The sequence below is a fragment of the Silurus aristotelis genome (genome assembly GCF_946808225.1).
Source record: "Silurus aristotelis genome assembly, chromosome: 14".
Taxonomy (NCBI): Eukaryota; Metazoa; Chordata; class Actinopteri; order Siluriformes; family Siluridae; genus Silurus; species Silurus aristotelis.
Genome location: NC_139587.1, coordinates 13,239,782 through 13,263,133, shown reverse-complemented (window position 1 = coordinate 13,263,133; position 23,352 = coordinate 13,239,782). Strand labels below are relative to the sequence as shown.

The 23,352-nt window shown below is 41.8% G+C and overlaps 1 protein-coding gene across 1 annotated transcript in view; it reads left to right on the top strand.

Moving 5' to 3' along the window:
- The first annotated feature begins 2,379 nt into the window (after positions 1 to 2,379).
- Positions 2,380 to 23,352, top strand: part of drp2 (dystrophin related protein 2) — a 104,515-nt gene continuing 83,542 nt past the window's right edge. The window contains exons 1-2 of the mRNA XM_083560266.1: positions 2,380 to 2,679; positions 3,704 to 3,869. Coding sequence (XP_083416392.1) covers positions 3,823 to 3,869 — 47 coding nt within the window. The 5' untranslated portion in view covers positions 2,380 to 2,679; positions 3,704 to 3,822. The remainder of the gene's footprint in view (positions 2,680 to 3,703; positions 3,870 to 23,352) is intronic.

Sequence of the window (23,352 nt, the reverse complement as noted above, 5' to 3'; positions counted from 1 at the left end):
TTGGGCTCTCATCCCTGATGTTGAGAGGGTTCCATTTCGAGATGATTTGCCAAAGAATGTGATACTTTGGGATTACTTGAGTTTCCATCACTCAAACACCATCAGGCAATGGTTTTTGACACATAACAGGATGCTGATGCAATTTCTCCCACTCTATTCCCATTCCTTAACCCAACTGAGGAGGTCTTTGATTGCCAGCCATATACTCAGATGACCCTGCTGGCTGCAATGGATGCAGCATATGAGGACTTCACAGTGGAAGTCTGCAGAGGCTGTATAAGACATTTCAGAAGATTTTTTCCATGCTGTATTGCAAGCGATGATATCTGTTGTGATGTGGAAGAAAATCTTTACCCCGACAGACTGGGACGTCAGGGGGTATAGACAGATTGCACTGTATAGTGCGGCATGCGCAGTTCTTCCTAAGAAGTCTTGTTTGTAAACAATGATAAAAGGACTTGTTTTCTGATGGCAATGATATGTTTATTTACACAAATACTTACTTCTAAAAGAAAAACTAAGGATTTTGAGCAAAAAACAGGCTTTTGCAAGAAATCTAATGTATTGTGCTTGTAGTACACATTGTTCTGAGAATGCACTTAATGATTTGCAAATCTTAAGGATATAAAGGATGATTTGAGAAATGTTCCAAATCAACTGAGAAAAACTAATCAAAATGATACTGGCAGTGTGGATATAAATTATGCATTGACAATTGCTTACATGTTGCATGAGATAGTGGCAACAATAGGGTGAGTACTGGAATAATTGCCTTTCATTACACTGAGGCAAACAGAGACAAAGATATTCAATGCAACAACTAACTGAATCTAATTTAAAATGCTGTTCCTCAGAGAGACAAGCAAGAGCAATGCCACCTTAAATGAGCACATGTATGGCATGCTTGACTACAGAAAATTATGTCTTGTCATTGAACAGCTAATAGTATGTCTGTGGAGGGCAAACTGTTTGGGTGCTCCATTGAATTAATCACAACAATGTCTGAGGGCTGTGCTCTATAGCCATACTGTTCTTGCCTGCTCTCTAGACAGAGTTTTGACATCTACTGATATAGTGAATTCACTGCTTTGGATAATTTAGGGCAAAAATGGGCTAGTGTTTTAGGAGGAGTAGGTTGATGTTCTTTTAGACTGACAGAAAACATGTTGTGCTTTGTATTTTGGTTTATAGTGTTATAGTGTTTTCATATCCAGATTTAAAGCCTCACGCTGATAGCCTGGTTCATCTTGATATAGTTAAGGTTAAAAGTTTACATATACCCAGGCTAAAGATATAAAATTTCTGTTTTTCACATCTCCATACACTTCTTACCATGCATTTCTTTTGTCAAGTCAATCTCTTAAAAATATTTGGACGATCTGCATGTTTTTTCAATTTTTATAAATAGAAGTTAATTGGGAGTTCATCTGATGCTAAAAATCTAAGCAGCTCCACAAATACCTAAAAAAAAAAGAACTTACATAAGTGCATTTTTCAATTTCCAAACAGATGAAGGCACTACAAGCATCTGTACTTACAATTTTGTACATATTTAAAATCTTGGCACTGCAAGGACATTGCATTAGCTTAAATAAAAAACAAACAAAAAAGCTTGAAGATAAAATAAAAGTACTGGACTGACCACGCAGAGAAACAGAAAACACAATACTTTCATTTTAGTACAGGTTATTATTTGTGTATAAAACAAGGAGTGCTTTGATCATCTTACCAGGCTCACTGACATGTATAGCAGTGGAGGCAGACACAATTGCAGATATTTACTTACATTACAAAGTGCAAACAGCAAACACAAAAAACAACACAAACTGACAAGGCATGTGAACAATATAATCTGAATCTGAGAGTGGGGATAAAAAAATAATGGGAAGACAAATTAGAGACTAAGATTGCAATGAAGGTTGAGGCTACATAGAAACACATGACATGATTCAATGGTTTTTAGGAAACACTTTCTTGTGGAATAATCTTGGCACTAATATTGAGCATCCTTTCAACACACTTGTTTGAATTTATAGTAGAATTGTAGAAAAGTAATGATTTATGTTCCCACCATCCAGTGTCATTCAGAAAAGAATCAGATCCCTTTTGATGCTGGTTTCTCTCAAGGTTTCTTCCTCATTGCATCACTGAGGAACAGTTGAGTGTATCCTCACCATTGTTGTATCTGGCTTGCAAAATGCAGCTCTAATTCCAGATATTTTTTTCTGGATTTCTATAAATTGTCACTGTTTTGTGACAATGTTTATTGTTAAAAGCCCAGTAGTAATAAAATGTAATTAGATTTTTTTGGGGGGCAAGCCAGGAAAGCCTTTGGTAGAATTTGCTTGAACAGCAATTTTTTTGTGTGCTTTATCCAGAGGTTGGCAGTGCCCTGCTGATCTCTTTTGTAGTTGTGCATGGGGCAGGCTGGCGATCAGTGCCTGCCTACTTGGATGTGTGCTCTGCGTTTCTGGTCAGGTGGGTGTGCTGGCAAGGGTGGCACTAATACAAAGAACAATATTGTCTTTGAAATGAGAGGAATTCTGTGGTATTTCAGCCATGCTTTTAGATCAGACATTCATCAAATCTGACTCTAAATCAGGCTTAATAACTGACTCAAGTAAGGGTATCAGCCTATAAAAGAAGGATTACAGTTTCTTGGGTGATCTCCATATTAAGGTAAGGCTTTACTTTGTTAAATTGTAGAGAGATTATTGAGGGCATTGCTCACAAGAGACCTGAACTTTCCTTAGAAAAAATCATATTTAACATGTTCCTTGGGTAAAAAAATTTACACATCATACATTTCATCCTGTGGGTCTTTTGTCACACAATATTTTATCAGTGTTTAATTGTCATTTTTTTTTTTTTTTTATCAGGGCCTTTAATCTGAGCAAGGTGAGCAAGGCTAAATAGGTAACAGCTGTCTGGTTCTTCTGGGGTTAGTGTGGAGCATGTCCTAAATAGAAGAATGGGAAATATTACAAGCATTGTTAGAGTCTGGGCTTTTTTTTTTATTTATCAAATATAGTTTATACCCTTGCTTTATAGGGTACCATTATTTATATAATATACTATAATACCCATTAAATAGATACTCAAAATGATATGCTGCAACTTAAGCAGAAATCCTATGTGTAGATATACTGTAGTTTATTATTATTTTTTAATATAAAAATATATAGTGTATTTTAATTAATTAATTAATTAAATTTAGCATCGCTAAATTTCTAATGTGTTGGAAAGGCACGGTTTCTTTTGGCCAACAACTGCAGCAGGCAATTAAAGGGCAAAAGAGGGAAGGTGCATTTTCACTTGGCCAAAGGTTGAGTAGAGATTATGCCATTGTGATTGGATGACAAAGTAAAAGGGTGTAGGTCATGAGGGCATAGCAGCTTCTGCTTCATACCAACACTGCTGACAGGGTGACAGATTTCATAAAGGATGAAGGGATGAGCACATTGGTGCTCATAATCCATAGATTTAAAAAGTGTCATGACTTGGGGAACCCCTCCTTATTATTGGAATTGTGATGTGTGTGACAAAATGACCTGCAAATGTTCTTGAGAACTAGGCTGTAATATAATAATAGAGACAACCACAACCTTCACAAAAGTGTAATCTGCATATTTATTTGTTTTTGTTTGCTGTGTCAAAACTTCATAGACATTTAAGCCTAATAATCCTGTCATGTTTCTTGCAGCTGCAGGTCGGCCCTCGTGGCCGAAATGCCACTGTGTGCCCTGCCAATCGGTGGGGGATCTTGAGGGGCAGGAGGTGCCCATTGAGTGCAGCGGGCATATCAAACACTCTGACCAAAACATGAACCTGTGCTGGACTGAGATCAAGCGCAAGTCCCACAATATCAGGTACCATTCACACTTTTGCCTCAAAAAAAATTCCCTTTGAACATACCCAAATATTTTTGTGCCAAATATATTTTCTGAGAATTTTATTTTCAGGGCTTTCTGTAAGTATGCTAAAAAGTTGTTTCTAATTACTTTTAAGTTTAGGTTTACATGTGCACTTAAGGCCGTACAAAGAGTTCAGTTACATGCCCATATTAACGGCCTAGAATATAATCTATTTAGAGAGATTTATGAGTTGTGTGTTCAGGGTGGAGTTTGCCAAAAACAAGTATGTTTCAGTAATATGCAATTCTGACACCCCTCTGTCTTTTTTGTATGTATGATACTATTAAAGCATATCTAATTATCCTTCAAGGCATTTTGCTGCTCTCTTTTCAGAGCGAATAAAAAAAAAAAAACATTGGAATTTATTTTTTTTATCTGGCAACATAAAACAAAGTTCATTAAAGGCATCACAAATATGTGTATAATCATATCTTATGAATTAATGAGCAACTAGGAATAATGGGCAAAGCCAGAGCATTTACACAATTGGGCAAAATAGATATATGAGATATTCTCAGATTCTATGTTCTGACGTGAGCTAATTTTTCCAGCTAATAGATAATGTTTGTCAGGATTATGTGGTCACAATGCATTTTGCTTTATGCGTCTAGGCTCATTTGATTTTCTAGCATGAATTTGTTTTAATTCAGCATAGGGTTAAGTGTAGGGCTGTCAAAATAAACGCTTTAAGGCGTTAATGCAGTGCCCATTTCTGTTTGAAAATTTTTATTAAATATAAATAAATAAATATAAAAGAGGCTAAATGAAAACCTTCACCGCAACACATTTATTCATGACGGCCTTTCTTTGCTCAGGTATAAGAAAAATAATAAACTGCGGCGATAAATTATTTTTGATCACTAAAAATTTGTTTTACTGATGTGCCATGTTTTAAATCAAGCACCAATAGCCATCGTGATATACACATCTGGCAATTAAAAACACCCATGTGGAAACTGCAAAAGTTCTGTTTGGTGTTCTAAAGATTTGTCATAATTACTTTAAACATTTACAAGAATATTTTGTCTTCATGCTATATGTTGAGTCTGGTTTCACTAATAATAAACATACATGGATGATTTATACAAATATTTGTGCATGCTCATGTTCAATTCAAGGTATATTTAGAACAGATAAAAATGTGCGATTAGGTAGCGATTAATCATGAGTTAACTCATGACAAACTTGTGATTAATTAATTAAACATTTTAATCGGTTGACAGCCATACTTATGTGACTTCTGTTTTTAAATGTGTTATCTATGCTAAAGTATGGACTTGTATGTACAATTGAAAAAGTCAAAGTCTACTAACTTTTTTCTTTAATATCTACCATAAATAATTGGCCTTCAAATTATACAACGTACCAATATAAAAGACAAACAAACTTTGAAAGAGAAAACAAAGAACCTCTTTGTCATAATCAACAGACAGACATTGTTAGTGTTTTCTAACATTGTATTAAATGGTGCTGTGATCTGGGTGGAATGTGTTCTGGGGGTTAGAGGAGAAGACAGAGGCTTGCTGGGAATTTGTTGTCGTTGATAAAAGGTTTTAGTGGAGAGCTTTCAGGAGATGTCAAACTATCTTGACTGCCCACATGGCACAGCTGTGAGGGGGTGCCAATGACCCAGAACGTTTTCCTCACTCTCACTGTGCTATTATCACTATGTGCCTACTGAACACTGTAACCTTTTGGCTACCTTGTGAACTTAGTCTCTACTTAATAGTGCTAGTTCAGTGTTTATGCTTAATAGGGATGTAATAGCATGGTAATTACTAAACAAGCCAATTTAACAAAACACATCATGCAGTGTATTCTGATGAGAAGGGGGGGGGGGGGGGGGGTTAATGTGTACTGTATATGTGGAAGCTATAGAAAACAGTTATGGGCAAGAAATTCAATATTTATCTAATAATAATTAATAAACCTGGAATTACTAATGCAATGATTTGTCTGTACCTATTAATAGTGGTAACAATCATTGTACTGCTAAATATTCACGAAGCTGGCTGCAATTAATACAATAAAATTTGCTTCAATGGCCTAAGACTGTGAAAAGTAAGTAAAAAAAGTATATAAAAAACTCTCATGTTTCTCTCAGCACACCAATCTATTAATACCAATCTATTAATGAATAATAGTAATTAGTCAAACACTGATTGATCTCTATTAGAAATATCATGAGTCCAAAACCTTCTTTTTAACTACTTCGAAAAATCACGCAAATATGCCGCGGGTGTTGTGGCAAGTTAGAGTCTGGAGTTTCTTGCATCATTTATTACTCTCAGAATTTTCTGCTTGTTGATGAACTGATGCTTTACTGTATGTTGGTGCTAAGTAAATACCACCAAGCAGCAATCAAAACAAGTTTTAAACAGAGCATTTTCTTTACTCTGAATGGTGGCTTGCTTGTGTGCTTGACTAGTTAAGTTTTTATCCACTCATATCCTGACCATCACATACATTATTTCAAAACCATGGGCATAAACACAGAGTTGGTCCTTTGCTGTAATAACAGCCTCCACTATTTTGAAAAGGCTTCTCAATAGATCTTGTAATCTGCCTGCGGGGAGCATTAGTGAGGTTGTGCACCGATGCCAAGTGAGAAGCCCTGATGCACAGGCAGTGATCCAATTCATCCAAATGTGTTTTGTAGGGTTGTGTCAGGGCTTCAGTGACTTGAGTCCTTTCACTTGCTTTTTGTACACAGGATGTCATGCTGGAACAGAACTAGCTTGCTTAGCTCCAATGAAAAGAAATTGTAATGCTCCAGCATAAAAAATAAAAAACAAATCTACAATTCCAACATTCTGGTAAGAGTCTTGGAAAGACCCACTGATGGTCAGGTGTACACAAACATTTGGCTGTTACAGTGTACACATTATTATTATTATTATTATTATTATTATTATTATTATTATTATTAGTAGTAGTAGTAGTAGTAATAGTAATATTAATAGTAATAGTAGTATTGTTCTTATTATTATTTTATTTGACCATAATAAGCACATAATCCAGACAGACAAAAACTACTAATAAGGGACTGACAATGTTATAATGACTGTGGACATCTTTCTTACTTAACTTTGCTATCTTATTGTTCTGCAGAAATACACCTGAATAAGCAATAAAGTGTAAATAAATAAATAAAATTGGGGGCAGATTATACAAAACTAGCCAGCTATTTATACCAAGGCTGTCTTTAGTCTCCTGCAAGAGCAATGTTCTTTTTTTATTTAGTATAGCCTCAGTGTTTATTATCATATACAACAGCTGCTCCTCAATTACACTAATCACCTTGACTTTAGAATCTGAATTACTGTACTTTCCTGTCTTCTTCTTCTTCTTTCGGCTGCTCCCATTAGGGGTCGCCACAGCGGATCATCCGTCTCCATACCACCCTGTCCTCTACATCTGCCTCTTTCACACCAACTACCTGCATGTCTTCCCTCACCACATCAATGAACCTCCTCCTTGGCTTTCCTCTTTTCCTCCTACCTGGTGGCTCCATCTTTAGCATTTTTCTACCAATATAATTCATGTCCCTTCTCTGCACATGTCCAAACCATCTCAATCTCGCCTCCCTCACCTTGTCACCAAAACATCCTACATGTGCTGTCCCTCTAATAAACTCATTTCTAATCTTGTCCATCCTCGTCACTCCCAACGAAAACCTTAACATCTTCAGCTCTGCTACCTCCACCTCCACCTCCTGTCTTTTACTTAATGCCACTGTCTCTAATCCATACAACATCGCAGGTCTCACCACAGTCCTATAAACTTTCCCTTTCATTCTTGCAGATACCCTACTATCACAAATCACTCCTGTCACTCTTCTCCACCCACTCCACCCTGCCTGCACTCTTTTCTTCACTTATCTAACACACTCTCCATTACTTTGCACTGTTGACCCCAGGTACCTGAACTCCTCCACCTTCTCCACCTCTTCTCCCTGCAACCGCATCACTCCACTGCCCTCCCTCTCATTCACACACATGTACTCTGTCTTACTCCTACTGACTTTCATTCCCCTTCTCTCCAGCGCATATCTCCACCTCTCCAGGCTCTTCTCAACCTGCTCTCACCACAAATCACAATATCATCTGCAAACATCATAGTCCAGGGAGACTCCTGTCTGACCTCGTCCGTCAACCTGTCCTGTTAAGATCCTTGATGCAGTCAGGTGTGTCAGAGAAGTATGTGAGGGTGTTGCAGGACATGTACCGTAGGTACAGACTGGTTCAGGGTGAAGGTTCACCCTTCAGGGTGAAGGGTGACTGGTTCGTAGTCTGTCACCCAACCTTCACCCTGAACCAGTCTGTCGTACCTACTGCACACTTCACTGCCGTCACACTGTCCTAAGATCCTTGATGCAGTCCAACCTTCACCCTGAACCAGTCTGTCGTACCTACTGCACACTTCACTGCCGTCACACTGTCCTCATACATGTCCTGCAACACCCTCACATACTTCTCTGACACACCTGACTTCCTCATACAATACCACAACTCCTCTCTCAGCACCCTGTTGTACGCTTTCTCTAAATCCACAAATACACAATGCAATTCCTTCTGTCCTTCTCTATACTTCTCCATCAACATCCTCAAAGCAAATAAGGCATCTATGGTGCTCTTCCTCGGCATGAAACCATACTGTTGCTCACAGATGGTCACCTCTTCTCTCAGCCTGGCTTCCACTACTCTTTCCCATAAGTTCATGGTGTGACTGATCAACTTAATTCCCCTGTAGTTACTGCAGGTCTGCACATCTCCCTTATGCTTAAAGATCGGTACCAGCACACTCCTTCTCCATTCCTCAGGCATCCTCTTCCCTTCCAGAAACCTGTTAAACAATCTGGTTAAAAACTCCACTGCCATCTCTCTTAAACATCTCCACGCTTCTACCGGTATGTCATCTGGTCCAACCGACTTTCCATTCTTCATCCTCTTAATCGCTGCTCATACTTCCTCCTTACTAATCCTATCTACATCCTGCTTCACCAACTCCACATCCTCCAACCTTCTCTCTCTCTGATTTTCCTCATTCATCAGCTGCTCAAAATACTCCCTCCATCTTCTCAACACACTCTCCTCACTAGTCAACACATTTCCCTCTCCATCCTTTATTGCTCTAACTTGCAGTACATCTTTCCCAGCTCGGTCCCTCAGCCTGGCCAATCGGTATAAATCCTTTTCTCCTTCCTTAGTGTCCAACCTCTTATACAGCTCCTCATATGCCTTTTCCTTGGCTTTCGCCACATCCCTTTTTACCTGCTGCCGCATCTCCTTGTACTCCTGCCTACTTTTCTCATCACTCTGTCGATCCCACTTCTGTTTTGCCAACCTCTTTCCCCTAATGCTCTCCTGCACTTCCTCATTCCACCACCACGTCTCCTTGTCTTGCTTTCTATTTCCAGATGTCACACCAAGTACTTTTCTAGCTGCCTCCCTCATTACTCCTGCAGTAGTTGCCCAATCAACCGGCACCTCTTCACCACCACCAAGCCCCTGTTTGACCTCTTCCCTGAACCTCACACTACACTCTTCCTCCTTCAGTTTCCACTAACTTATTCTTCTTTCAATCCTTACTTTCCTCCTCTTCTTCTTCGCCTCCAAAACCATCCTACAGACCACCATCCGATGCTGTCTAGCTACACTGTCCCCCGCCAACACCTTACAGTCTCCAATCTCCTTCAGGTTGCATCTCCTACATAGAACATAATCCACCTGTGTGCACCTTCCTCCACTCTTATACGTCACCCTATGATCCTCCTTCTTCTTAAAATACGTGTTCACCACTGCCATTTCCATCCTTATAGCAAAATCTACCACCATCTGCCCTTCCACATTCCGCTCCTTAAAACCATACCTACCCATCACCTCCTCATCACCTCTGTTCCCTTCACCTACATGCCCATTAAAGTCTGCCCCAATCACCAATCATTCTTTCCTCGCTCTTTCCATCTACCACTTCATCTAATTCACTCCAGAATCTTTCCTTCTCCTCCATCTCACAGCCAACTTGTGGAGCATAGGTACTGATGACATTTATTATCATCCCTTCAACTTCCACCTTCACGATCATCACCCTATCAGAAACTCTCTTCACCTCCACTACACTCTTACTGTACTCTTCCTTCAGAATCACCCCTACACCATTTCTCTTCCCATCCACACCATGATAAATAAGTTTAAACCCACCTCCAATGTTCCTGGCCTTACTCCCTTTCCACTGGGTCTCCTGAACACACAGCATATCTACCTTTCTCCTCTCCATCATATCAGCTACCTCTCTCCCTTTACCCGTCATAGTACCAACATTTAAAGTACCAACCCGAACCTCTACTCTCCTACACTGCTCCTTTTCCTGCCGTCTCTGTAGACGTCTTCCTCCTCTCCTTCTCCTCCTTCGGCCAACAGTAGCCCAATTTCCACCGGTACCCTGTCGGCTAACAATACCTGTGGCGGTTGTTGTTAACCCGGGCCTCGACCGATCCGGTATGAAATTCTCATTTGTGATCCGCATATTTGATTTGGCACATGTTTTACGCTGGATGCCCTTCCTAACGCAACCCTCCCCATTTACCCAGGCTTGGGACCGGCACTAAGAGTGCACTGGCTTGTGCCCCCCTAATGGCTGGGTTAATTACTGTGGATGAGGCTGAGCTGACTGGTCAAATGGAGTGAACCTGAATGACTTACTACATACTAATCAATTACACTATGTCCTAAATCTTTCGTTGCAAAAGTCCACTGAACACTATGAACGAATCCCCACAACATTCTAAACCACAATACTCTCTTTCAAGACCTATAAATCAGCATTTACAATACCATTAGGATTGTAGAAGAATCTATCACAGATTTTTTTCTCACACGGCAGTTTAACATTTTTGTATTTTACAGGAAAGTTAAAAAAATTACTGTACTTTCCTGTAAAATACAAAAATGTTAAACAGCTGATGAGAGACATTGTTTACCTGCTGCAAATCATAATTGCTGATGATGATCACTGGCAGAGGGTCACTGGTACCAACACTGTGGACATTTTAAACAAATTTTGAGTCAGTATTTGATGCTCGGCAATGTGAAATTGAACACAGAGAAGACAGGCACTGATCAGACTGGTAACATTTATATTGAAGCAAGATAACTAGAAAATATATCTTACCAAACACTTGGTTTCATAGTGCCCTGAATTCATTGTTGTATGGTGCCTCATGTGGTACAAGAACACAGGATGCAAAGGTTTATTCACAGTCTGGTAATCAAAGTATATTGAGGGGTCAGAGCACAGGCAGGCAATGTTAAACACAGAAAACAGGCGAGGGGAGCTTTAAAATCGAAAACTTAGCTCATTATAACACTGAGCAAGACTTTTCAACTAAGACACAAATGAGTATAAATGAGCAAAAAGCACAAGCACATCATAAGCAAATGGCAGAAGAATAGGCAGAGGTAAGTCATAAAAAAAATGCCGTGTGAGGAAAAAATCTGTGATAGATTCTTCTACAATCCTATGGGTATTATAAATGCTGATTTATAGGTCTTGAAAGAGAGTATTGTGGTTTAGCATGTTGTGGGGATTCGTTCATAGTGTTCAGTGGACTTTTGCAACGAAAGATTTAGGACATAGTGTAATTGATTAGTACGTAGTAAGTCATTCAGGTTCACTCCATTTGACCAGTCAGCTCAGCCTCATCCACATTCAGGTTCACACATTACTTTAGACTACCTTTCAGTACATTATTAGTTGCATTTCCTATACATTTTTAAAACTAAAAACGCATCTAACATAAAAGACCAGCTTTAAATTTCTTGAACATACATTAATACATGGAGCATAATCCTAAATATTATTTGAATAAATTTGGTTTCTCAAGATGGTCTGAATATTGGACCACCTGTTATAAAATCCTTGCATCCAGATGGCTAAAGATTAATGAAGCTTTCACCTGGATTTTTGCATTGCACATGGTAAATTATTTAATCTGCTGTTTAATTAGTTATATAAGGTGGTTTGGCTAAATAATTTCAAAAGTTTTTTGATATGCCAGAAATAAACCACATCAAATAAATGTGAATACACATATGCTTATTATTCTGTTTTTACTATAGTGATTCAACAACCAAAAAATAAAAAATAAATAACCTACTATAGTTTTATGCATTAGGACATAATACAAATCATCTGGCCCCTCAGCTATGTAGAAATTGGATTATGCAGCAAGACAACAACAACAAATCTGCAACAGAATGGCTTATAAACAAACCTGAAAAAATAAAAATTAAGACATGATAAGGACCAGATTATGTTTGTCATTGCACAGTACAGAAACAAAATTAAGTTACAGTTGTACTACATCAATGACTATAAAAAAATTTTTTCAAACATTTAAAATATGTTTAGATTAAGTGGAATGTTGACATGTCTTTATGATTATTGTCATTACAATATAAATGTATTAGAACATGTGCATCAATGTTAATGTTAATGCTACAGCCAGAACCACATGTTCTGCGCATTATTTCTGTGCTGTTGTATAATTATATTTAGCATACAGTATTTTTTTTTTATGTTAAGTACCTTTCCGTTGCAGATTAACAACTATTTGTCCCTTTTGTGTTAGAAACTCTTTCCACATTGTGATGGATGACAAAGTGATTTATCTGTGTGCAGACTTATATTTGCTCAAAGGCAACAGCGGAGATCCTAAAGACTATATAAGCTAATTTATAGTCCCTATCTGTTGTCAGCCAAGAAATGATGGGTTGTTTATAGAGTCTAGTTCCTCTTAAAATTTCTTCTGTATTAAAATCTCATGGAGCATTTTTTTTGTTTGTTGCCTCTGGCTTGCTCATTAGGAATTGATTTTTTTGTAACACTGTTTTATGACAACAGCTGTTAAATTCACTGTACAAATAAAATTTAATTGTCACCAACTGTAGGTTTCAGCAGCTAGACATGCAATGGTGTTTTTAAATACAGTGAAAAACATTATGCTTTAAAGGGCATTCTGACTAATTTCCTTTGATCTATTATAGTGTATTTCCTGTCATGTGGTCTCTTCAAAGATCACAACAACTCCATCTAACAGGACTGAATTGTATGAAATTCATGAAATCATATTCTGTAGCATTTTGCAAACCTCTATTTTTGACATTGTGGACTAAAATATTGTCAGAGCCCTTCACCACCATCATTAAATGATCATCATACCAACTGAGGAATATATATTTTTTAAACAATTGTGTTTATCTTTTAAATACTTGATTTGTAAATTTGTAGATTTTATGCTAACCCCATTGAAGTTGTTCTGTTGATTTGTTCTGACCCAAGGGGAGAATCAATGAATCAATGTTTTGATCATTGTATAAACTGGACCTGCTTTATGCCTTTTTGTCATGTCCTTATAATAATCTTCATTTTAGCTAAATCTGCATATTGCAGATCATACATATCACCTAAATTTACATTGATAGGCTTTTGAGGTTAATACAGTACATTTGACTTTGTTCAGGAAGTCAAGCAAGGCCCTTACCCTTCACTGCTCATTTAACTACTCAATTAATATGAAATAGCTGCCCATTTAGGTAACTTCAAGCATTCATAGATGCATTAACAGTAAGTTACACTTATAACTAGAAACTCTAATAAAACTGGTGTTATTTGTGCTATCAGATAACAGATTAATGATATGTGTGGGGTTTTTTTTCCCTGACCAGCGGTGTGTGCAAACTCAATATAGCTTTATGGAAGTCCTGGAAAACAATTTGAAACTCCTCCGCAGCATACAGTCTTGACAGTTTTAGATCAAACTAATTTTGTATTTCAAAAACCTGTAACTCATCAGAGAAAACAGAATATATTTTTTTCTACCATTCATATAGCTGTTTACTAAGAATGAAGTATAAAAGTAATCTTCAGTCCTCTTGAAACAACATAAGATTCAAACTAAATTTTAAGCAAATGTGAAAACTGGTGGTAGACCACAAAGCAGCTCACACTGAGATTTGTATAACGCTGTGTCTAGAATAGGTTGCAACAGCTAATAACTATGTAATAACTGATACCTTGTCAAATAGATCTTATAAATGTCCATCCTGATGGAAGAATAAAAAGTTGGTTCCAAGCTGGTTTCAATCATCCATTCATTTCAACAATGTCTTTTCTCTCAAAAAGCCTTTATATTTGTGAAACTTTTCAATATGATTTCAGTGTTTGTTTTCATAAAAGCTTTAAGTTTAGTTGTTACTTTCAGGCATAATGGATACAGTTTTACACATGCATAATTGATCCATTCTACAAAGCCCACATCTTCAGGCAGTGGTGGACAGTAAGGAAGTAAATATAATCATTAATGTACTTTAGTAGCTTTTTCACGTATCTGTTGAGAAGAATTCAAAGTCAAATATCTTACTTTTTACTCAGCTACATTTTGTGAAATCAGTCGTTTCTTTTTATTTATGAGTGGATAAAAACTAAACTGGTCAAGCACGCAGCAAGCCACCAATCGAGTGCACGCTCTGTTTTCAACTTGCTTTGATTTCTGCTTGGAGATATTAACTTAGCATCAACATTAATTTTAGCATCAGTTCAACTGCAAGCAGTACATTTTAAGAGTAATAAATAATGGAAGAAAGGAAGACTACTTACTATAAGTTGCCACAACAAGCATGGCCTTATTTGCGTGATTTTTCTAAAAGTATTTTTAAGAATGTTTTGGGCACATGATAATTTTTAATAGATATCAATCAGTGTTTGTGTAATTAATATCATTATATTAATAGATTGGTGTGCTAAGTAACAGTCTTTTCACAAAAACTAAATTGATTAAGCAAGAGTCTTGTGACAAAAATAATAATAGGAACTTTATAGCCATAACTGTCAGGGAGAACCCTGCTTCTTCTCATGTGCGCGCCCCGCCCGTCCGGAGCTCCTCGCAATCATACTGATTCCACACACCTGTCCCTCGTTACACACACACAGCACATAAGCACTTCACGCACCCCACTCCAGCATCCGTTATTGTCTCAGTTGGACTCTGTGTGTTCGTTGTACGTCAGTGTTTTTCATTAAACTCTGTTTGCTGGTGACTCGGCTTCCGCCTCGTTCACTCCCGCCTAACAGAATAACGGACCGAAAGAAAAGGAAAGAAAGAAAACGACAAGTGAGAGGATCTAACCCGCGCTTACCTCGCAATGGAGGAGCAACCCTTCATCCGGTTCGGGACCTTATCGCCGCACTCCGAGCAGCTTTTCCGTCCTCAGCGTCTCGGCAAAACCCCCCCCACGTTCACCGGCAGTCTAATGGCGCTCCCGGCAACATTCTCCGGAGAAGAATGCCGCGGCTTCCTGCTTCAGGTGAACTTGTACATCGAAATGCAACCACAGCGATTTCCCACCAAACAGTCAAAGGTGGCTTTTTTCATCTCCCTCCTCTCTGGGAGAGCGCTGGCTTGGGCGCAGTCACTGTGGGAAGCCGCTGGCCCAGTTACACACTCCTATGCGCAATTTACTGCACACTTCCTGGAAGCTTTTTGCTCCGCCTCCGGAGTCCTTACAACGGCTGACCAGCTGCTCAGCTTACGTTAGGGGAATGAAAGCATCACCGACTACAGCCTCCATTTTCGCACCATGGCGGCATCTAGTGGCTGGAACGAGTCAGCGCTGCTCGGTATTTATCGGCTGTGGTTAAATCCGGAAATTAAACAGGCAATGGCGGTGCATGAGGACTCAGTGGGGTTGGAGAGCTTCATACAAAAATCCATCGGGCTCTCCCAGCGCATGCCACCCAACTCCACCTCAACCTGAAGCTCTGCAAGGTGCAACCGCTGCCCCGGATGTTGAACCAATGCTCTCAAGGGCTATCCAGGAGAGAGAGGACCCGCGGCCTGGCCGCTGGGAGGTGTCTGTACTGCGGGTCACAGGGGCACTCCGTCTCTCGGTGCCCCACATGCCCTGCTCATGCTGCGGTGAGTACTATGCAGCTACCGACAGACATTTCACCACTGTCCAAGTTGACCATATCTCTCTTAACCCCCGTTCACTCTATCTCTGTGTGTGCACTAGTCGACTCCGGATCGGCGGGGAACTTCATCTCCCAGGCCTGCCTCGAATGATTACACCTCCCCCGAGAGAGGGGCTCCCAGGACCTAGCGGTTCAGACCATACAGGGACGCCCACTGGGTGAGGGGTGGGTGAAGTACTGCACGCTGGTGGTAACGCTACAAGTGGGGCTGTTTCATCGAGAGGAGATCCGGTTCCTGGTCCTGGAGAGTTCCACAGTCAGTGTGATTCTGGGGAGACCCTGGTTACAGAAGCACGCACCGAGGTGTTCCTGGGACCCCTGTGACATCCTGGAGTGGAGTCCCCACTGTAAGGAGCACTGTCTCTCCCACCTTCCAACGCGGGTCCCAGGGGCGGTGATCGGCACCACCCGGGTGGAGGAGGCCACGACCAAGACGCAGGTGGAGATCCCAAAGGAGTACCGGTCGTTTGAGGACGTGTTCAGTGCGCAGGCCACCACCCGTCTCCCCCCTCATCGACCTTGGGACTGCTGCATTCACCTACTCCCCGGTGCGAAGCTACCCAAGGGCCGTGTATACCCGCTGTCGGCTCCTGAGCACCGAGCAATGGAAGAATACGTGCAGCAGGCTCTCCATCAGGGGTTCATCACGCACTTGTCCTCCCCAGCAACGTCAAGCTTCTTCTTCATGGGAAAGAAGGACGGAGGTCTGCGCCCCTGTATCGACTACAGACAGCTAAACTCGCAGATTGCTCCTCTTCCGTACCCCCTCCTGCTCGTGCCTGCTGCTCTGGAGGACCTGAGGGAGGCGCGGGTCTTCACCAAGCTCGATCTCCGGAGCGCTTACAATCTGGTGCGCATCAGGAGGAGAGACGAGTGGAAGACGGCCTTCATCACACCCTCAGGGCACTATGAATACCGGGTCATGCCATATGGCCTCTCTATCTCTCCAGTGGTCTTTCAGGGGTTCATGAACGAAATACTTCGGCCCTACCTCCAGAAATTCGTCATGGTCTACATAGATGACATCTTGATCTACTCACGAGATCTGGAGGAACACCAAAGACATGTGTGTGTGCCATCCCAAAAGTGCTTCGTTCTCAGCGGCTCTACCTGAACCTCTCGAAGTGCGAGTTCCACCACACAACGATCCACTTTCTAGGTTACATCATCAGTGCAGCGGGGATCAAGATGGACGAGAAGAAGGTTAAGGTGGTGAGGGAATGGCCCGTCCCAGAGTCAATCAAGGAGCTACAGCGTTTGCGAACTTCTATCGCAGGTACATCCAGGGTTACAGCAGGATCACCGACCCCCTCACCTCGCTCCTCAGGGGTAAGGCCCGAACCCTGAGGTGGAACAAGGAGGCTCAGGCCTTCCACGAGCTCCGCCGTCGTTTCTATAGCGCCCCAGTTCTGCGTCACCCCGACCCCCGGAAGCCTTTCGTGGTTAAAGTCGACGCCTACTCACCCGGGGTAGGGCTACTCTCTCACCTTCGTCCTGGTCTCCTGCCGGCACAGGCTCATCAGGTCAGTCCACGAGGGACCGGGCACAGGCCACCCGGGGAAAAAAACGGACGGTCCAGCTCAAGGCGCGATACTGGTGGCCAGGAATGACAGGGCAGATCACGCATTTTGTGCAGGAGTGTCCCACCTGCGCGGTGTCCAAGGTTCCGCGTCACCTGCCAGTGGGCAAGCTGATGCCGCTACCCATCCCTCAGCGTCCCTGGTCGCACCTGGGAATCGACTTCGTGACGGATCTGCCCAGTTTGGAGGGCCACACCTGCATCCTGGTGTTGGTGGATTGCTTTTCCAAGGTCTGCCGCTTTGTCCCCATGAAAATGCCTGCCCACCGCCCTCGAGACTGCGGAAGCCCTGTTCCATCACGTCTTCCGGAACTTCGGATTTCCGGAGGAGATTGTCTCTGACCGGGGCCCTCAGTTCAGTGACGTCAGGTTACCACCCGCAGTCCAACGGCCAGGCAGAGCGGAGGATCCAGGAGTTGAGCCACTACCTGAGGACTTATTGTGGCCAGGATCAGGGGGAGTGGTGTCGTGTTTTACCGTGGGCCGTGTATGCACAGAACTCGCTTCGCCAGGACTCTACGGGGCTCACACCGTTTCAGTGCGTGCTGGGGTTTCAGCCACCCCTGTTCCCCTGGTCGGACGAACCTAGCAATGTGCCCTCAGTGGACTTTTGGTTCCGGGAGAGCAATCGGACCTGGGAATCAGCACACACCCAGCTGCGTCGAGCCCTCCGCAACACCCGCCAACACATTGACGCACAGCAGCTGGACTCTCCACGTTTCCGTCCAGGGGACCTAGTATGGCTGTCCACGAAAGACTTGAAGCTGAAGCTGCCCTGCTGCAAGCTGAGTCCCCGGTTCATTGGGCCGTTCAGGATTGCCGACCGGGTCAACGACGTGTCCTACCGGCTCGAACTGCCCCCGAGGTACCGCATTCACCCTACCTTCCATGTATCCCTGCTCAAACCTTGTGCCTCTCCTGTCTCTCACCCCCCAGGTGGCCCCGCTGCACCTGCCCAGCCAGAGGTCGTGGACCAGCCCGGTGTCTATGTAGTGAGAGAAGTTCTGGATTCCTGACGGCGCAGGGGTCGCTTCGAATACCTAGTGGACTGGAAGGGGTATGGACCGGAGGAGCGGTCATGGGTGGTCCGGCGGGACGTGCTGGACCCTGCGCTGCTGGCAGAGTTCCATGCCTCGCATCCGCGTCTGGTGCCGCCCCTGGTGGAGGGGGTGGTGTCAGGGAGCACCCTGCTTCTTTTCATGTGTGCGCCCCGCCTGTCCGGAGCTCCTCACCATCATACTGATTCCACACACCTGTCCCTCGTTACACACACACAGCACATAAGCACTTCACGCACCCCACTCCAGCGTCCGTTATTGTCTCAGTTGGACTCTGTGTGTTCGTTCTATGTCAGTGGTTTTTATTAAACTCTGTTTGCTGGTGACTCGGCTTCCGCTATTGTCCCGCCTAACAATAACAAATCATATTAATTTTGAAGTACATTTGAAGGGAAAATACTTTTGTACTTGAACTCCTGAAAGTTTAAAGAGAGCACTTTTACTTGTACTAGAGTTATATTTTACAGAGTGTATCTCTACTTTTACTCTACTACATGCTTTGTGAACCAGTGTCTACCACTGTTTCCAGGAATTTGACATCAGGTTTTTATTGATTCAGGGAGATGCACAATCCCCACATCTTTTTTAATTAGATGGAAATTGATTCATGTATTCATACACACACACACACACACACACACACACACACACACACACACACACACACACACACACACTATATATATATATGAGGAAAATAAGTATTTGAACACCCTGCTATTTTGCAAGTTCTCCCACTTAGAAATCATGGAGGGGTCTGAAATTGTCATTGTAGGTGCAATATACAATATATAATTTTTAAACTATTTATTTGTATGATACAGCTGCAAATAAGTATTTGAACACCTGCCAATCAGCTAGAATTCTGACCCTCAAAGACCTGTTAGTCTGCCTTTAAAATGTCCACCTCCACTACATTTATTATCCTAAATTAGATGCACCTGTTTGAGGTCGTTAGCTGCATAAAGACACCTGTCCACCCCATACAATCAGTAAGAATCCAACTACTAACATGGCCAAGACCAAAGAGCTGTCCAAAGACAATAGAGACAAAATTGTACACCTCCACAAGGCTGGAAAGGGCTACGGGGAAATTGACAAGCAGCTTGGTGAAAAAAGGTCCACTGTTGGAGCAATGGAAGAAAATGGAAGAAGCTAAACATGACTGTCAATCTCCCTCGGACTGGGGCTCCATGCAAGATCTCACCTCGTGCGGTCTCAATGATCCTAAGGAAGGTGAGAAATCAGCCCAGAACTACACAGGTGGAGCTGGTCAATGACCTGAAAAGAGCTGGGACCACCGTTTCCAAGGTTACTGTTGGTAATACACTAAGACGTCATGGTTTGAAATCATGCATGGCACGGAAGGTTCCCCTGCTTGAACCAGCACATGTCCAGGCACATCTTAAGTTTGCCAATGGCCATTTGGATGATCCAGAGGAGTCATGGGAGAAAGTCATGTGGTCATATGAGACCAAAATAGAACTTTTGGGTCATAATTCCACTAAACGTGTTTGGAGGAAGAAGAATGATGAGTACCATCCCAAGAACACCATCCCTACTGTGAAGCATGGGGGTGGTAGCATCATGTTTTGGGGGTGTTTTTCTGCACATGGGACAGGGCGACTGCACTGTATTAAGGAGAGGATGACCGGGGCCATGTATTGCGAGATTTTGGGGAACAACGTCCTTCCCTCAGTTAGAGCATTGAAGATGGGTCGAGGCTTCCAACATGACAATGACCCGAAGCACACAGCCAGGATAACCAAGGAGTGGCTCTGTAAGAAACATATCAAGGTTCTGGCGTGGCCTAGCCAGTCTCCAGACCTAAACCCAATAGAGAATCTTTGGAGGGAGCTCAAACTCCGTGTTTCTCAGCGACAGGCCAGAAACCTGACTGATCTAGAGAAGATCTGTGTGGAGGAGTGGGCCAAAATCCCTCCTGCAGTGTGTGCAAACCTGGTGAAAAACTACAGGAAATGTTTGACCTCTGTAATTGCAAACAAAGGCTACTGTACCAAATATTAACATTGACTTTCTCAGGTGTTTAAATACTTATTTGCAGCTGTATCATACAAATAAATACATACATTGTGATTTCTGGATTTTTGTTTTAGATTATGTCTCTCACAGTGGACATGCACCTACAATTTCAGACCCCTCCATGATTTCTAAGTGGGAGAACTTGCAAAATAGCAGGGTGTTCAAGTACTTATTTTCATCACTGCATATATATATATATATATATATATATATATATATATATATATATATATATATATATATATATATATATATAGAGAGAGAGAGAGAGAGAGAGAGAGAGAGAGAGAGAGAGAGAGAGAGAGAGAGAGAGAGAGAGATTATTATTATTATACACTGCCACCCTACATCTGTCACGCGTGGACCAAGAGTCGGAAACCGGAGTCCGGTTAAACACTTTATTAGTCAGAATACACAAGGCAGAGGGGCTTGAGAAAAAGCACGAGTGTCGGTATAATCCGTAATGCGAGTAGAATCCGTAATGCGGGTAGAATCCTTAATGCAGGTAGTCCAGGGATAATCGCCAGTGTGAACCGTTAACGGCAAACCTATCTTGAGCGCTTCCTGCGGAGCCAGGAGCATGGAAGGTCTGAGGTGGACCGACGCCCTCTGCGAAGGTGAAGGTGAAGTGATGCCTTCTACAGAGGTCTAAGGCATGGCGGCGCCCTTGGCGGATATCCAAGGCGCGACAGCGCCCTCTGCGGAAGTCCAAGGAGCAACGTTGACCTCTGCGGAGGTCCCAGGCGGAGCGATGCCCTCTGCGGAGGTCTGAGGTGAAGCGATTCCCTCCACGGAGGTTTGGGGCAGACTCTGGACCGCAACAGCACCCTCAGCAGGACTCTGGAGCTCAGCGGCACGACGAATACCTCGAAAGGATCCGTGATTGTCGCGGGTTGGTAATCCATGGAGGAAGGATTACCATGATTTTCGGTCAGGTCTTCTGTCACGCGTGGACCAAGAGTCGGAAACCAGAGTATGGTTAAACACTTTATTAGTCAGAATACACAAGGCAGAGGGGCTTGAGGAAAACCACGAACCGGAAAATCGGTATAATCCGTAATGCGGGTAGAATCCATAATGCAGGTAGTCCAGGAATGATAGCCAGTGTAAACCATTAACAGCTAAATTATCTTAAGCGCTTCCTCCGAAGCGGAGCCAGGAGCATGGAGGTACAGGGAATACTAGTGGTAGGAAGTCCAGTAGATCTATCATGGCAATGAGTAGATCCGACAGTGAGTGAGGTGGAATCGGGACATTTGTCTTTCCCTGAAAACATCAGGTTTGGTGTTGTTGGATAGTGGGACACTACACTACAGCTACCGCTGCAAAAGCAGATCTTCACAGCTGCTGCTGGGTATTCTGTCTCAAAAGACATTTTAGACATAATAATTGTTTATACATATTCTATATGATGCTAGAAAATAGATACAGTAGCCATGAATCCATTTCCATCTGATTAAAAAAGATGTGGGGATTGTGCATCTCCCTGAATCAATAAAAACCTGATTCCTGTGGTAGACGCTGGTTCACAAAGCATGTAGTTGAGTAAAAGTAACTCTAGTAAACTCTAGTAAAAGTAAAAGTGCTGCCTTTAAACTTTCACTTGAGTTTAAGTACAAAAGTATTTTCCCTATAAATGTACTTAAGTATCCAAAAAGTAATATAATTTATTATGACTAGAAAGTTCCTATTATCATTTTTGTCACAAGACTCTTGCTTAATCAATTGAGTTTTTGTGAAGAGACACAAGTGGTGTTACTTAGCACACCAATCTATTAATATATATATATATATATATATATATATATATATATATATATATATATATATATATATATATATATATATATATATATATATATATATACATACACATACACATACATACCCACACATATACACACACACACAAACACTTATATATACACATACACAGTGGTGTGAAAGTGTTTTTCCTGATTTTTTATTTTTTTGCATGTTTGTCACACTTTAATGTTTCAGATCATATAAATAAATATAAATATAAAGGTTTTTATTATTGAGTAAAAAACAAAATCCTAAACTACAGGGCCCTGTGTGAAAAAGTGTTTGACCTAAATCTAAAAACTGGTTGGGCCACCCTTAGCAGCAACAACTGCAATCAAGCGTTTGCGTTTGCGTTTGCACTTAGTCTGTTACAGCGCTGTGGAGGAATTTTGGTTGACTCATCTATGCAGAACTGTTGTAATTCAGCCACATTGGAGGGTTTTAGAGCATTACCCGCGTTTTGGAGGTCATGCCACAGTATCTCAATAGGATTCAGGTCAGGACTTTGACTTGGCCACTCCAAAGTCTTAATTTTGTTTTTCTTCAGCTATTCAGAGGTGGACTTGTTGGTGTGTTTTGGATCATTGTCCTGCTGCAGAACCCAAGTTTGCTTTAGCTTGAGGTCACAAACAGATGGTAGGACATTCTGCTTCAGGATTTTTTGGTAAACAGCTAAATTAATGGTTCCATTTATCACAGCAAGTCTTCCAGGTCCTGAAGCAGCAAATCTTTTACTGTTGGTATGATGTTCTTTTTCTGATCTTTTATGCCAGACATAATGGGACACACACCTTCCAAAAAGTTCAACTTTCGTCTCGTCAGTCTACAGAGTATTTTCCCAAAAGTATTGGGGATGTTCAAGATGTTTTCTGGCAAAACTGATAAAAGCCTTTGTTCTTTTTGCTCTAGCAGCGGTTTT